At 44.0% G+C, this 16,595-nt stretch overlaps 2 protein-coding genes across 7 annotated transcripts in view; one reads left to right on the top strand and one right to left on the bottom strand.

Moving 5' to 3' along the window:
- Positions 1-262: 262 nt before the first annotated feature.
- LOC127007920 (putative nuclease HARBI1) lies at positions 263-5,139 on the bottom strand. The gene is made up of 4 exons (XM_050879409.1): positions 2,608-5,139; positions 979-1,293; positions 706-756; positions 263-343 (listed from the first exon to the last, which is right to left on the bottom strand). The coding sequence occupies exons 1-3, from the start codon at positions 3,351-3,353 to the stop codon at positions 744-746; spliced, it is 1,074 nt and encodes a 357-aa protein (XP_050735366.1). The 5' UTR covers positions 3,354-5,139; the 3' UTR covers positions 263-343; positions 706-743.
- Positions 5,140-5,609: 470 nt separating this feature from the next.
- Positions 5,610-16,595, top strand: part of LOC127007891 (uncharacterized) — a 212,392-nt gene continuing 201,406 nt past the window's right edge. For 2 of the 6 annotated variants that reach the window (XR_007760681.1, XM_050879400.1), the window contains exon 1: positions 5,610-5,811. The gene's annotated coding sequence lies outside the window, so the exon portion shown is untranslated. The remainder of the gene's footprint in view (positions 5,812-16,595) is intronic. The other 4 variants (XM_050879351.1, XM_050879360.1, XM_050879345.1 and 1 more) reach the window with 4 other exon arrangements.

Genomic DNA, 16,595 nt, shown 5'->3' with positions numbered 1-16,595 from the left:
GATCCGTTGGTCGGTATCAATAGCCACGAATCTGCAGATGCACCAACTGTAATATATGTTGATGCATCTGCAGAAGAAGCGCTTCCCCCTTCATCCACCCCCTCAGAAGATCCCACCACGGGACAAATGGGAGCTGTAAAGGCAGTGGAGTCTGCTGCCCAGGAACACAAGGCAGCTGCTCAGGCAGTGGCATCCGCTGCACGGGCCCAAGAGGCAGCTGCCCGAGCACAGGAGTCCGCTGCGAGGGCCAAGGAGTCCGCTGCGAGGGCCAAGGAGTCCGCTGCGAGGGCCAAGGAGTCCGCTATGAGGGCCAAGGAGGCAGCTATGCGGGCCAAGGAACAGGCTGCCAAGGAGAAAATTGAGGCCATGAGGCTTAAAGCTAGATACTATAAATTTAAACTAGAAAATAATTAAACATACAACCAAATACTACTTCTGTTATTTCTAACATTATTAAACTATTATAAGCTTAGTTCTCATATGTATTGTAATTTGTACTTATACTGACACTGCTTTTTTTTGCATAGTTTCTGACTATACAATTAGAATTTTGACTGTGGAAAGATATACTATGGTGAAGCTTTCTAGTCTCCTTTTTAGAAAACAATCATAAGAAGGTCATCAGAAATTGTGGTTAGGAGATGAGAGACTATGCTAATGGGAATTTAAATTTATCATAATGCATTAAAAGGTAGGAAACATTACCAAGGTAGGTACACGAGGCCCTGTTGGAGGACGTTCCATCAGTCCTCATTGCTGAGAAGAGAAATGATGACATTAAGAGAAATGTATAAAATCAATGTGAAGCAAGTATACTTATTTATCTATTTTATCGATCATATCTATTTTTCCATCTCTCACCTGTTCACCCATCCGTCCCACTCCCCACTACCACCTTCATCTCATTAGTGATCTTCCAATAAGTAATTAATTAAATTAGAACATAATACCAGTTTCTCTTGCAAAGATTCAACTTACTTGAAATGCAAGGTGCAGAATGCATCCCGATAGGCACGACCCTCATTACGGTGACCACCGGGCGCATTGGCAGGTTCTTCTGCAGCATCATTTAATGGCACTGGGACTTGTGCCTCTGCACCCATTGGTTGCTCGTCATCCAGAGGAAGAGGAAGATTCCTATCCTTGCAAATATTGTGCAGCATTCCACACACATGAATGATTTTGCACACCTTGAGGGGGGGCCTCAATCGTACCTCACCATGCAAAACATGAAATCGGCGTTTGAGTTGTCCAATTCCACGTTCAACAATACTGCGTGTAATTTTGTGAGACCTGGATGAATAACAATGGTAATTAATTGTAATTAATTGTTGTACGTTGTTGTCCTAGTGGTAATCTTGTTGAGTTAGTCTACACTTCATAGCCTAATCACTAAAAACCCTTAAATAGACAGAAATCTACCAGGAAAAAATAGTTTCGTCCTCACAAATGAGAAGCAGCAGCGGCACACACTCACAGTACACGCAGCCATAGGAATTTCCTACTGGAAACGAAACTAAAGATCATTAAGCCCTTGGATCGTAACCTAGCCACTCGATAGTAACCTAGCCACTCGATAGTAACCTAGCCACTCGATAGTAACCTAGCCACTCAATAGTAACCTAGCCACTCGATAGTAACCTAGCCACTCGATAGTAACCTAGCCACTCGATAGTAACCTAGCCACTCAATAGTAACCTAGCCACTCGATAGTAACCTAGCCACTCGATAGTAAACTAGCCACTCGATCGTAACCTAGCCACTCGATAGTAACCTACATTGCCCCAAGTAGATAAATCTTTAATAAATCACTGTCAGTTACCACCCAGACAATACACCTGAGGGTATGTTGCGGCTGCTCAATGGGCGTTTGCCCGAAATAGGTAAATCTTTAAAAATCACTGTCAACATGATAAATAATTTGCGGTGGGTATATATGGGGTTCAAATTGCTCAGGATGAAAAGCTCTATCAGATGAGAAGGGTAAGTAAAGCCATCTCGAGACTGGTGTACGAGTAAAAAAAATACCTAATGTTCATATGATGAGTTAGTGGTTATCAAAGTTTCAGCAAAAAATATACAGGACAAAATTTGGGACTCAACTCTCAGTGGCCGATTCTCAGGCAAATAGTAATTTAACTTTGAGCACAGGTTAAGGTTTTTAATGCATAGGGCATTGAGTCAGATTTAGTACTAAATACACCCCATTCCCAGTGTTAGTTCTTACCAGTCTCACTGACTAAACTACTTATAAACGTTATATCAAAGTCCTAAACCAAAGTAACCTTGATTTCACCTCCTGCCAGAAAAATATTTAAATGTTTTAGTGCATGTTATATATATATATATATATATATATATATATATATATATATATATATATATATATATATATATATATATATATATATATATATATATATATATATATATATAACTTATGTTACCAAGCCTAATACTATCTTTCCGAAATGAAACTTAATCCAACCTAACCAAACTTAACCTAACTACTAATACTGTCTACTACTACTAATACCACTGCTGCTGCTGCTACTATCAATAATAATAATAATAATAATAATAATAATAATAAGACAATGTATTTACCTATTATATCGTGACTGAGGTCCAGGCAGTGGACGCAGATAAGGTGTAAGGAGCCATGTCTTGCAGGGGTACCCACTGTCTCCAAGCAAGTGACTTCCTGCTGGCACATATCCTCCGTCAAACAATCTTGACAATCCACTGCTGTTCAAGATACGTGCATCATGCACTGACCCTGGCCACTTGGCAAGAATGTCCAATATTCGATAATTGGCATCAAATACAACTTGGACATTCATGCTGTGATACCCCTTCCGGTTCACATACACTTCTTCTTGATCCCTCGGTGCCACAATTCGGATGTGTGTGCCATCAATGGCACCTACGATGTTAGGGAAATTGGCTATAGCAAAGAATTCTGCTTTCTTTCGGTCAGCGCTGTCTTGGGTGACAGGAAAAGTTATGAACCTCTTGAGGACATTAACATCTGCAAGGGCGTCTATAGTTTTACTGATGGCTCTGCTGATGCAGGACTGTGAGGGGCCAAGGTCATCACTGCTACATTGTTGCATTTTGCCAGTAGCAAGATATCTTAAGGTTATGAGAACCTTCAACTCCGGGGTGAGCGGGTTAGACCTGTTGGTATCACTCTTCAGCGCTGCCCTTACAAGGTTGGTAAAAAATAATATACCTTCCCGGTCTAACCTGTACCTCTTGATGAGCTCAGCATCATTAAGTTCATTTAGAACGTCCTTTCTAAGGTAATTATTCCCTGGCTGATGTGGTTGTTGCTCTTGTGGCGCTGCCATCTTGATTGTTTACGTTCAAATCCATCGTCCTTAAGGGCTGGTAAGACAGCCTGTTTTACCGCTAAGCACGATGTTAGGGCCGTCGAAAAATTTTATGTACGACGTCAGGCAAGTTAGGCACGATAGCCGCCATTTTATTTTGCTATGGACGACGGCATCGGCCTAAGACACTTTCGTGGATACCGGCCCTGAAGCTGTGCAAAGTGTTTACATATCTCCCTCCCACGGAGTCTTGTGACGGCGACACGGAACCCAAGTAATACGTCCGGCATAACACACGTTTTGTGTCGGTCACGGTCAAGCAAGAACCCGGCGCCACCCTGGTAGTCTACCCACAATCCAGATTCAGCCATAACAATCACCCTTTTCTCGTTGAGGTGAAACAATTAAGACAACACTATATCTCTCCCCCTAATTAATGTTACCAAAAGAGACAAAACGTTCAAGCCAGGAACCATTCTAGGATCATGTGAGAAAGTAGACGTAGACCTACCCCTCAAGTCAATGTCACTCAGAAAATTCTTAATGATCTCATCCCCCAGAATGATAAAGTGAGCCATCCTGGCACTAGAATTAAAAAAATTAAGGGAGTTAATTAAAAGTCAAAATTGGCAACGCCTAACCCCATCAGAACAAGCCGACTTACGGAAACTCATCCTCCAACATGACCCTCTTTTCATCCTGGATGAGAAGGAATTAGGCCTCATTAGCGGTCCCCCCCGCCCACATCAAGGTAGACAATCCATGCCCTAGCCGGGGACCTACATACAGGTACCCAGAACAAGCGAAACAGCTGATTGCGGAGATGTTAGAAGACATGGAACAAAGAGACATTATCGAGAGGTCTACCGCGGCATGGCTTTCGCCTATCGTCCTAGTTAACAAACCAGATGGGAGCAAGAGAATGTGTCTAGATTACCGACACGTAAATAAACACCTACAACTTCTGTAGTTTAATATTCTTCCTTAGTAGTACACTTCACTCTTGATTCTTCACTGCCCCCTGCTTGCTCCTCCCGGAGCCTTCTAGAGGCCCATAGACGCCGGGGGAAGCTTCCAGCACAACAGTACTTTCAAATAATGTTGGATGAGGAAAGCCGGGATCTGACTACTTTCAGCGACGGTGTCACACTATATCGTTTTAGACGGTTACCCTTCGGCCTTAACTGCTCTCCCGCTATTTTCTCCCGACGAATGGCTTCCAAGCTCACCCCCCTTCTGCAAAAGGCCGGGATGGGTACGCAACTACCTTGATGATCTAATTCTGTGGGCTCCCAGTTTCCCCGAATTACTAGAAAGATTAAAACAACTTTTCAGTCTTCTCGCTGATAACGGCGTAAAACTCAATCTAAGTAAATGCACCTTCGGGTTGAAAGAAGTTACTTTTCTGGGCCATCGCATATCCGCGGCAGGAAATAAGCCAGATCCTAAGAACACTGAAGCCGTAGCTAAAATGAAAGCCCCGACCTCAGCAAAAGAAGTGATCGAGACGTTTCGATCCTGGGAATGTGCGGGTTCTATATAGGAAACACGTCCCCTCTTTCGCCAAAATTGCCGCCCCTCTCACTAACCTCACCCGTACCCGGATCACGTTCAATTGGACCGAGGAGAGCCAGCAGGCTTTTGAAAAATTAAAATCATGTCTTATGAACGCCCCCGTCCTTGTCAAAGCTCAGGTAGACCAGTCTTTCATCCTTAATTACTACCGATGCGAGAAACACCCACGTTGGCGGAGTGCAGCTCAGTCAGATCCAACCGGATGGCTCCAACAAACCCTGCTGGTTATTTCTCAAAAAAGCTTAACCCCCGTGAGACTCGCTACTCAGCCACAGATAAGGAAGCACTCCCTATAGTACTGCCAGGCCTGTCGGAACTTTCACCATTATCTGTGGGGTACACGATTCACAGTGATAACCCATCACCAACCCCTCTCTAGTATTTTCAAGCGTAAAACAAAATCGCCGCGAATGAAGAAGGGCAAAGACAACTTTGTAGCGGGTCACCCAAGGAGACTATATAGACTCTTTGGGATCACCTCGCCCAGTAAGAATCATAAGACCACCCGAGACGTACGTCTTGGCTTGCCAGATTAATGTAGAGTCACTAGGTTTGAGGACAGACCACCTAGTCTGGACCATGGGGTCTGTGTGGTCTGATTTTCTATGTAAATCTATGTAAATCAAAAGAGGGGAGGAGACGAAAACTTTATTTTTCCTAGTGCATTTTTAGCGCATTTCACACTTCAGTCCAGCGCTTTTACGTCCGCCGCCTTGGCAGCACTGGGCGGGGGGCCGGGGGGCCGGGTGGGCGTGTCCCGGCGGCGGCTGTAAACAATTCCACGTGTGGCGGGCCGCGGACGAGGCTCAGTCCCACAGCCTAACCAGCCCCTGAACACTCCAGAAGAAGAGGCCAGCAGGGTCAGGGTCAGGAGGGCAGAGCTTCACCCACTGGGCGGCAGGTTAGTATCCGTCAGGTTTGGATGGGGTGGAGTAATTCATAGACTTATGAGCGGCGATAGGTTTCCATTCTAACAGATTTCTCCGTTGACATTTACACGACATGAACCTTTTGACATTCACCAAGCGTTGTTTGGTGAACGGCTTCACCCTTGTGTCTGTCTGGTTTGTCTTCTTGTGAAATGCCAGAATTTGCTCTTAACTCCACTCCCACACGGCCACTGCGTGTAACGAAAACACACGAGAATTAATCCAGACAAACTACCACTGACGGGGCTCTAGAGGCTGTGGGCCCACAGCCTAACTAGCCCCATAAAACACCCACAAAGAAGAAGAAGAAGAAGGAAAGGTTTGCCGGCGCCGGGGATCGAACCCGCGACCAGTCGGCCAAAGAGGTACCCCACTGGCTAAGTGGGTTATGGGAGGCTCGCCCATCAGGCAAGTCGGCACTACACTTGATCTTGATGAATAATGCGCAGGGCAGCAGTACAGGTGCATAGCAGGGTGTTGGCCGCTGGGGACGGGGAGCCGAGTGTGCGGGGGAGGGCAGTGAGTGTGTATTTGTGCTCTAAATGAGTATTGTACTGCAGTATAATTTATTTTATTGGAGGCTGTTCCAGTCATCTATATTTGGGTAAATCTTAGGAATAGCGGCTCCACCCTCTCCAGCACCCCTACCACCCAACACAAACCTGGGGACATATGGGGAACCGGGGTTTTGGGGGGAAAGGCAAAATCACTGAAAAATGGGCTTCCAAAATTGGTAAAATTCTAGTGTTTGCCCATACTCCCCCCTCCCCCCCCATACAAGCCTGGAGACCTGGTGGGACTGCGGGGTTTTGGGTGGGGGACACGAAATCCGTCGCATTCGCGTATTTTTTTAATGGGGGGGGATAAAAACTTCCTAGATCTAGGAAAATTCCCTGAATTTAGGGAATTTTTCCTCCCACCAGCACTAAAATCCATGCTCAGTGGATCCTCAGTGGTTTTTTGGGAGAAGAGGAGAGAACCCACCAACCGACCATGCTCTCCTCATCTGGCTCTGGCGTGGCCGCCTGTCTGTGCTCACTAAAGCCACCCACCACACTCATGCCCTCTCTCTAGTAGGTTGTCACCCAGTGTATCTTCATTGTTTATCACTGACACAAGTAAAACGCTAATCGGATTTTGCTTCATTCGCTCGTATTCCCAGTAAGGTGATTACAATATTGACTTGGATGCTCCAAATACATACATATATATATATATCATCCATATAAAAAAAAAAAAAAAAAAAACAGTACTTAAAAGTAAAAATAATTAAATCCCCCCCCCAAACGATCTTGGGGACCTACATGAACTCGGGTATTTGGGTGGAGCATATTTAAACTATTTAAAGGTCGTGTTCTAAAAAAAAAAAAGGTGGTTTAAAAAAAATAATAGTATTAGGGTAAGTGTGTGTGTAAAAAAAAAATAATAATAACCCCCCCCTACATCTAATTGTAAATCTCCCTACATCTAGGGTATTTTCCCCCTCATAACTCAAAACTATGCACATCTCAAACGCATTTTCATGTTTACCGCGCCATTCCCAGTCTCAACCCCCCCTAGCCAATTTGGGTTGAGTGAGAGTAGTATGGCAAACACTAGAATAGAACAAAATTTCCAAGAAAAATCCCCTAAATTAAGAAGAAATTTTTTTTTTAGTCTAGAAAGGAAGAAAGTCCTACTATAACCTAACAGCCACAGGGGTGGTGGACCCCTCCTGCTATCAGGGGGGCCCCCCCCCCCCCCCCCTGCCCTTCTTCTTCGCCCCCCCGCCATGTGGATGGGATCACACACTCACTCACTCAAAAAAATATCATCTACTCACCTGTTGGTAAGTGTTAACTGACTATTTAGCTTCTTATTGGTACTTAACCTACCAAGGTCTATATTGTTGTTGTTGTTTTTCTAGTTTTACGGCGAAATCATACATGTGGAGGTGTTCCCCCGGTTAGGGGGGGGGGGGTGGGGTGAGGCGAGTTTAGGTTAAAAGTTTTTGGTTACATTTTTAAATATTCCCCCCCAAAAATAAAAAAAAAAAATAAAATTAAAAAAATTATATGGCAGTTCAGTTACAGTAGTTTAAACGCCCCCTCAAAAACAAAAATAATACTATTTTTATCACATCAATACATGGGGGGGGGGGATCAGGGCCCCCCCCCCTTGCAGGTTTCCTAGGCTCGTGTTGGGGGGGGTAGTTGGGGTTGGGGTGGTGGAGGGGGTGGAGCCGCTATTCCTAAGATTTACCTTTAAGGGCAACACCCCCACATATATGATGCGCCGGTAAAGCTAGAGAAGTGCGACAGTACGTGAGACCTTGGAAAGGTTATTATTGTCATGGGGGCAATATTGGAGGCGCGTGCCTGTCACAGCTTGATGTGCCCACGAAGCACCATATAAGCGCGCGCCATGTGACACGCCTGTGTCACTGTTCGAATCTGGTGGATTGAAGGGCAATACGTTTCGGAAATTTTACTCAAAGTTTCGGGACTAGGGATTTTTCCCGATTTTAGGGAAATTTTTGATGCTCATATTTCAGTCAATTTGCCTTGTCACACCCAAAACCCACATTCCCCATAGGTTCCCAGGCTCTCAATATAACGCTGTCTAGGCTGTTGAGTGCTAAGTGTACAGCACATCCCATGTGACACACCCGTCTTATTGTTCCCATACGGTGTTATTGAAGGGCCTCGGTTTTAGGTTATTTGACGGGGCAATGTGCCTCCTGAGGGATATCAATAAAGAGGCTAAATAGTCAGCTAACACTTACCGAGAGGTGTAGTTGAATAATACTTTGAGGAGAGTAAAGAAGAGTTGAGTGTAGATGTACCGTCCACCGTGGCAGTGCACGGAAGGAAGACTGAGAGTGAGACTGCTTCGTGGCAGCTGCTGGCAGCAATACACCCCGCGTAGCAATATGTCAAAAATGTAGTCGCTTAAAATTATAAAATACAAATACTTGCGCCATTACTTGCTTTAATATAGAAAAGAAAATAATGTAGAACTCATAAAGACCATTTTATGTCCGAAATCGTAATGATCCATGCACGCTCTGGATATTACTGGCTTAGGAACTATAGTCTGTTCGGAGCATGAAGTCGGTTCAAGGTGTGGCAGATTCCAGAATTTCCATGAGTGCAGCGCTGCCAGTTCGACCGCCAATTATCAGATTAGCACTCTCTCCCTGCCTACCCACCCACAACCCACCTGTTTATCTCTCTCTCTCTCCTTCTCGACCTGGGGGAGGGACCTAGGGGGGACACACCGACCACCACCACCACCACCACCACTACCAACACCACAACGTGGCAACATGGGAAAAAATCGTTGCCACATGTCATAGAATTTATACAAATCCTTGTTATAATCCTAAACATCGACACTCATTGTACTATGTAGCTTCCTTTACTATATACAGAATATATAAAATATCGCTTTCAAATAGCACATGGATGGGAAATAAGAGAGAGACGCATGTACGAAGGCTGATTTGGCAGCATGGGTAGAGGTAAACGACGATACCAGCTCCACCCTGAACCGACTTCTTGCTCTGAACAGACTATAGCTTGTATGATGCACTGCAAGGCAGCTATGAGGCTCAGTCTGTCTATAGAGCCCCGAGTGCAACCATAACAATGGACTTAGAAAAAATTGGAGGCCAGCGTGGAAAAATACACCCCTTGTGACATAAATATGCGTGTCCGCTTGTCAAAACCCCGTCGTACGTGCTCGAAATGTTGTAATTACCACCATACCGTGCCCTAAATGTGCACCTGCTAGGAGCCGTTATTTATAAGATTATCTGTATGCTTTACTAGTAGGTTAACTAGTATTTGCTTTGAGTAAATATACCTTGATCTTGATTTTGATAATTAATGCGCTGGGCACCTATACAGGCGCATAACACGCATATATGTGGATCAATGTCAATGTGAGTGTTTGTGATCTTGTACAGATATGTAAGTCTGTGTAATTCTGATTCACCACGGCCTGATCACGTGTTGGACTCGTAATCGCCAGCAGGTACCCTCCAGACATGAGCAAGTGTTCTTTGTCGTCAATCTCTGGGTACTGCCAGGACCTCACACACCACACTCCCCATCCCCCTTGCTCAAGGGGGGACAGTAACCACTCCTAGTCAACGGAAAGAATCCGGCCTGAGCAGGCTCGAACCGCTGCCCTGTCAGGCCGTAAAGCCTGGCAGAGCAGCGCTCTAACCAGTTGCGCCACGGAGTGTGTGCTTATCTGTGTGTGTGAAAAGGCTCCAGGTTTATCTGTTGTTTGGTCTGTGTTGTCATGCCAAGCATTCGAGTGTAATTGTTGTAATGAATCTAGCCATCTTGGTGTTGATTTGCTCTAACCTATCAATGTTTCTGTGTGTGTGTAAGGATCCCACACCATGGAGCAGTATTCTAGTGTTGGTCTCACAAGTGTGTTAAACACTATGTATTTTATGTCAGGTGTACAATTGTGTAGATTCCTTCTCAGGAACCCTAGTGTTCAGTTAGCTGTGGCACTGATATGGTCTATGTGAGTGTTGAATTTTAAGTTAGTGGAGAGGTAGACACTGGGGTATTTGTGTGTGTGTGCAGAGATTCAAGGTCTGTATTATGAAGAATGTAGGTGTGATGGATGGGGTTGTGAGCTCTGGTGAATCTTAACAGTTTACATTTGTCTGTGCGGAAATCCATCTGCCAGGTGCGTTCCCACCACTGGAGGGCATCCATGTCTTTTTGTAGTAACCTGCACTTGTCATTAGTCTTTACTGCTCTAAACAATAAACCTCTGTGGTCTAGTGGTCAGCATGCCTGGCTTCTACTCCGCGGGCCTGGGTTCGAATTAGGGAGTGTCGTTTTGGACCTTTTTCTTTGTCCCAGGATTCCGGGATATAATTAGCCCTAATCAGTTGTCTAAAATTGCACATTATACCTAGTTTTCCTTTCAGGTTTTTGATGTGCTTAACATTAACCCTTTCACGCACGATGACGCATTTTGCATCGTCAAGGGTAAAAGGTCCTGGTGCACGATGAGTCATAAATTTAAAAAAATTGATTAAAAATTAAGTTTTTGGTGAAAATGCGTCAAATTTGGGAGCATCATTTGTTGGGATAAGTTTCTTAATGGCAACATATGGCAACCTTTCTAAGGAGCGTTGATGAGGAGCTTTGAGCGATTTTTAGTTTTTCGCCTTCTCTAATGGGAGAGGAAAAAAACAGTTTTCTCGGTGTAACTCGGGAACTAATTGGCATATGAGGAATTTGAGGCTACCAGAAGAATCCTCACGAAATTCCACTTCGAAATATATATTCAGCTAAAAAAGTTGGCCCACAAAATTTTGAGCTAGCGAGTGGGGAAGAGTTGGTACTTAGGATTTGTTGTCTACAATATTCTATACGGAGACTTGAAACAAGTCTGTATTGTTTATATATATATTTTCCTCTATTTTTATTTGTGCATGTTCTAGTAGAAGTCTTTATGAAGCCATTGATACCAAATTTATTGGGGTACGATATATCTGTGAGGGTAAAATACGAATGGGAATGTAGAGTATTGCAGCGGCAAAAAAAGGCCAGTCGGGCCTGAGAAATGCATGGTGAGTGGAGTAGAAACTTACAGTGCACAAGAGGGTTAATAGATATGCAGAAATATAACTGTAGATTGACTGTCTTATTAATTCCACTTAATGTTTAATTCCAAATTTCCAGCATACACTTTGTTTCTCAACAAAGTAAAAGGAATGAGAATAAGAGCTAAAATATGTTTCGTTTACTACTTTATTTTTGTTCTGCTTCTGAATTCCAATGCGAATGACAACGTAAATTGTAGTTCATTATCGCTGATAAAAAAACAACAACATTTGTTTCCATTTACACTCACTGAAATGAAAAGAGTACTTAATGACAGAAGATGTAGTAAAAATAAATGAAGAAAAATTAAACGTATGCATTCTTTATATATAACATGAACTAAATGATTAAGAAGTATCTCATAGAATAAGATGATGGGACAGAGGGGTGCCGTTCTGGCCGTAGCTATCTTAAAATATGTTATTTTTCATACTCTTCTCGGTATGTGATTACCCAAAGATGATAGACAAAATAACATTACATGTCCAACATTAAAAAAACGGTATGTACCATCGTAGCGATCAGTAGCTAAAATGTTGTGAACTATGGCAACTGCCATCAGATGTGCGGGCAGGCAGCCAGACAGACACAGTTTACTGTCAACCGTCACTGGTCAGTCACTCCTGGGACGAGGGAAAGTGTGCTGCTTTTTTTGTAATTTTGCTAAGTTGTCACGCTCATCTCAATGTCGTATACATACAGCAACGTGGAATATGCAGACATGGTGTTCTAAATATTATACGAGCTCTGTTACGGGTAATGGGAGTGCCATGGCTGCTTTATGATACTCAAGAGAATACCTAAACACTAAGTTCTTCCTTCACACACACACAAAACATTCCTCACGGGACACCCTGTATATAAATATAAATACAGTACCCTCTCGAGTTTCGCGCTATCCGAGTTTCGCGATCCTCGAGTTTAGCGCTTAGTCCTAAATTCTTACCATCACGACTTTCTCGCATTACCGCCATGAGTTTCGCTCTCCTTTGACATGTACGGGTCACGTCTAACTACCGTCGGCGTCATGTGTGCTGCCTTAAAAGGCGGTGTCCAACCATCGGGGCTATCGGCAACCGCGAGTTGTTGGTTGTCTGTATGAATGGAAAACAATTGTGAGTACGAGCGTGGGTACGTGGGTACCTCACGGCTGCGTGTAAACAAACAGACGACGGCAGTGGCTGAGGAGTGAGGAGCAGTGGAAGACGGCCCACCAAGAGACTCGTAAAATGGACTGGCAGAGCTGCTTTGCTTACTACTTGATTAACAAGATAAGAGAACACCCCGTGCTGGGGAACCACAGTCAAAAAAACATTTTTCTTGAGTCTATGAAAATTGTAGATCTCCCAGTGATGTTTTCCTCTTCTTCTTTTGACCTGTAATGCATGGCAGTGACGGTGAAAAGTAACAGTGGAAAATAGCAAAAGGGCATAGAAAACCAAAATCAGGGAAAGAAAAGAACAGAAAAACACCTAAGTTCAGGGTGAAGTGTATAAGTGCGCACTGTGAAGTAACTAAGGGACGCTTTCACAGTCACTGCTTGTTTTGATTGTTACCAAAAATGCTATAGTTTTTGAAGTGAAATTGGCCTATGGGGTAGTGGTGGCTGCAGAGAAAGCGACAGGTGTTGAGTGTGTGGTAAGGTGCGGGGCGAGGCTAACCCCGCAGCCGCCACGAGGTGCTGTTGTAAAGGCAAAACCTCTGACACCATCACATCACGTCACAACCCATCGGCCAGTTTCACGTGGAAATACTAGAGCGCCAATCGCCACCATTGGTAACAATCAATACAAACAAAATGACTGTGAAAGCGGCCCTAAGTGCATGTTGTGAAGTATAAAAGTGTGGAGAAGGAGGACCTGAGAAGCGATACAAAGCATTACAGGTCAAAAGAAGAAGGTCCACTACACTGGCCGGTGTTGCAAGAAATATCTCCCTGATGAAATTAGTCATTCTGCTGTCCACCACGCATGCGCGCTGTGGGAATACACAGCATTAAAAGTGTTAATTTGCCTGGATTTGTTCTTTTTTGTCCGCTTGTGGTCTTTGTGAGCGGTGAGGGAAATATGGAAGCAGTAAATAAGTTCAACCTCTCGGCGGCGGCAGTTTATGTTCAATAGTCATTGACAAGCCAATCATGATGTTAGTGATTTGATGATATATAACAGAAAGAGTTAGCAGATTATACCATAACACACAGAAAACTACCAGAAGCTATAGGTTTGTCCAACTGTACCACGGGTGACCGCAAGCAACCGCCCTTACTTTAGCAGACAACACCACGTGGATCACAAGCGTGTATTCAGAACTGCCAGCCAATTGTAAGGCAGCCGCCTTCAACTGCGGCTTCAGAACGACCTGTCCTCACTTCCCCTTTTCTGCCATTACCAAGGTACGTATTTTGAGACAACAGGAGAGTAAAGTGGAAAAAAAAATTGTGATAACAAGGGAGTCAAGTTGAAAAAAAAAGGAATTTTTTTCCACGGGCCGGAACCAATAAGCGCTTTTTCATGCATTTCAATACCTCGAGTTTCGCGATCCTCGAGTTTAGCGCTAAACCTTCAGAATGAAGCAAGCGCGAAACTCGAGAGGGTACTATAGAACCACTAGTCCACAACCATCCTGCAGTCAAATTTGCCCCTATTTTTGTACTTAATTTCATCCCAGGATTTCCAGGGATGTGCAAAAATATCCCGGGATTATTAAACCTTTAAAAATGGTCCAGGATCCCGGGAAACAAACCCTAGTTCGAATCCTGGCCTGGGCAGTTGGCGTGCAGCTCACCCAGCTGTTCATCCTCCCTCTCGGGCTGGTCGATAAATGGGTACCTGGGGAAACCAGGGGAAGATTAGCTATGGTAACCCGGATGTCACACTGGCCCTGTGTCCCGGGGTAATGGGCTCCCTCCCACCACAGGCTCAAGGGCCAATGTTACGGAGATGAGCACTAAGGCCACGCGCTGCTACAGCGTATGCAGAGGTGGACAAGTGCGGTACTTGGTGCGGCAGTACGGTGTACCGCATCACAAAAAAAAGTACCGCAAACTTTCTGAAAATACCGCACTACTGCGAACCGCACCAAAAAAATCCTGTGGTACCTTTTGCGGTACTTAGAAAACCATCAAAGACATTTGCAGCGCGGCATGCTCACAGAAATCTTTTTTTTTTTTTTTTTTTTTTTACAGTGAATCGGACTCAATCAGTCAATCAGTATCAGTCTTCAGAATCATTGATTCAGTCATTCTGACTTTTCAGTTATTGTTCAAAATTAAATACTAAATGAATAACTCAGAGTAAATCTGTTCATCACTCAACCCAAGGCGGCGCACCATGACAGCCTCTGACGATGACTGTACATGGCAGTGTACAACATACAAGCAAGCACTAACATGACTGCCTCTGACGATGACTGTACATGGCAGTGTACAACATACAAGCAACCACTAACATGACTGCCTCTGACGATGACTGTACATGGCAGTGTACAACATACAAGCAACCACTAACATGACTGCCTCTGACGATGACTGTACATGGCAGTGTACAACATACAAGCAACCACTAACATGACTGCCTCTGACGATGACTGTACATGGCAGTGTACAACATACAAGCAAGCACTAACATGACTGCCTCTGATGATGACTGTACATGGCAGTGTACAACATACAAGCAACCACTAACATGACTGCCTCTGATGATGACTGTACATGGCAGTGTACAACATACAAGCAACCACTAACATGACTGCCTCTGATGATGACTGTACATGGCAGTGTACAACATACAAGCAACCACTAACATGACAGCCTCTGACGATGACTGTACATGGCAGTGTACAACATACAAGCAACCACTAACATGACAGCCTCTGACGATGACTGTAGCTGCATGGCAGTGTACAACATACAAGCAACCACTAACATGATCGCCGCTCAATCTCATGTCCCGTACAAATTTTTCTTTGATGCATAACATTAACATAGACCATAGTACATACTATATCTGTTTTTTAACTTCATTGTAACTTCTCTATTTTATCATTCTCTCTCTCTCTCTCTCTCTCTCTCTCTCTCTCTCTCTCTCTCTCTCTCTCTCTCTCTTCAATGTAGCCAAGATCAATATTGTTTGATTATAATAATAATAATAATAATAACAATAATAATAATAATTTATCATTATTATTATTATTACTTATTATTATTATTATTGTTATTATTATCATTATTATTATTATTATTATTATTATTATTATTATTATCATCATCTACTTGTTGAAATTTCCACGAGGTTTCTTCGCTGAGTCCTGAGACGCCAGGGCTTACAGCTTTCCCACGGGAGCCGATATTAACAGTTGCAGTTGATGTGTTTTGTCGTAATATGTTGGACAGTTTGAATAATGTTTCACTCTTCCTGTCATAACTTTCCTATATTAGTAATCTTTCGTTTTCGCTCAAACGCGGGAGAATATTCCTCCCATTCCTCCCCTCCTCCCCTTCCCCTTCACTTCCCCATATCCCTGCAGCTGCACCACCCCTTCCTTCCTTCCCATCCCCCACTACCTCCTCACTCACATGACGTTGATCTCCTCCTCCCCCTTCCCTGTCCCCTCCCTCCTCCCTCGGAAAGTTGCATTCCCTTCCCTCCCCCTCCTCCCCTTCCTGTCCTCTACTCCCCTGTCCCCCCTTCCTCCTCCCTTACCTTCCTCTCTCCCTCCCCCAGTCGTCCTTTTTTTTTTTTTTTATCAAGTTACTAGTTCGTCAATGGATAGCCAGGATAGGCACTAAAGTATTTTTTTTATATTGACTAGTGACTACCGCTACCGCAGTACCGCACACTGCGTACCACACTGGGAAAGAAAAAAAATGGGACCACTTTACCGCAACTGCACTGCTCCAGAAAAAGTACCGCACTACCGCAGCCGCACTACTGATTTTTCAGTACCGTTCCCACCTCTGAGCATATGCCCCCAACTTGACTTTTACCTTTATCATAAACAAACAGTCTATTGGAAGAGTTAGGCATTGAGAAATGGCAGGTAACTTCTAGCATGGAAATAATGGTAATTTTGCAGTTTAAGACAATATACCTACTCTATCTCTTTCCCTATGCCTAACAAACTTTGGGACCTGTAGG

Source organism: Eriocheir sinensis, chromosome 4 (assembly GCF_024679095.1).
Source record: "Eriocheir sinensis breed Jianghai 21 chromosome 4, ASM2467909v1, whole genome shotgun sequence".
Classification (NCBI taxonomy): domain Eukaryota; kingdom Metazoa; phylum Arthropoda; class Malacostraca; order Decapoda; family Varunidae; genus Eriocheir; species Eriocheir sinensis.
The sequence above is the reverse complement of the archived record's forward strand: the minus strand, read 5'-3'. Positions and strand labels throughout refer to the sequence as shown.

Coding starts and splice junctions, on each gene's coding strand:
- LOC127007920 (XM_050879409.1), bottom strand. CDS start 3,353: ATGGCAGCGCCACAAGAGCAACAACCACATCAGCCAGGGAATAATTAC. Junction 1,294..2,607: donor CCTCAGTCACGATATAATAG/GTAAATACATTG, acceptor TTATTCATCCAG/GTCTCACAAAATTACACGCA.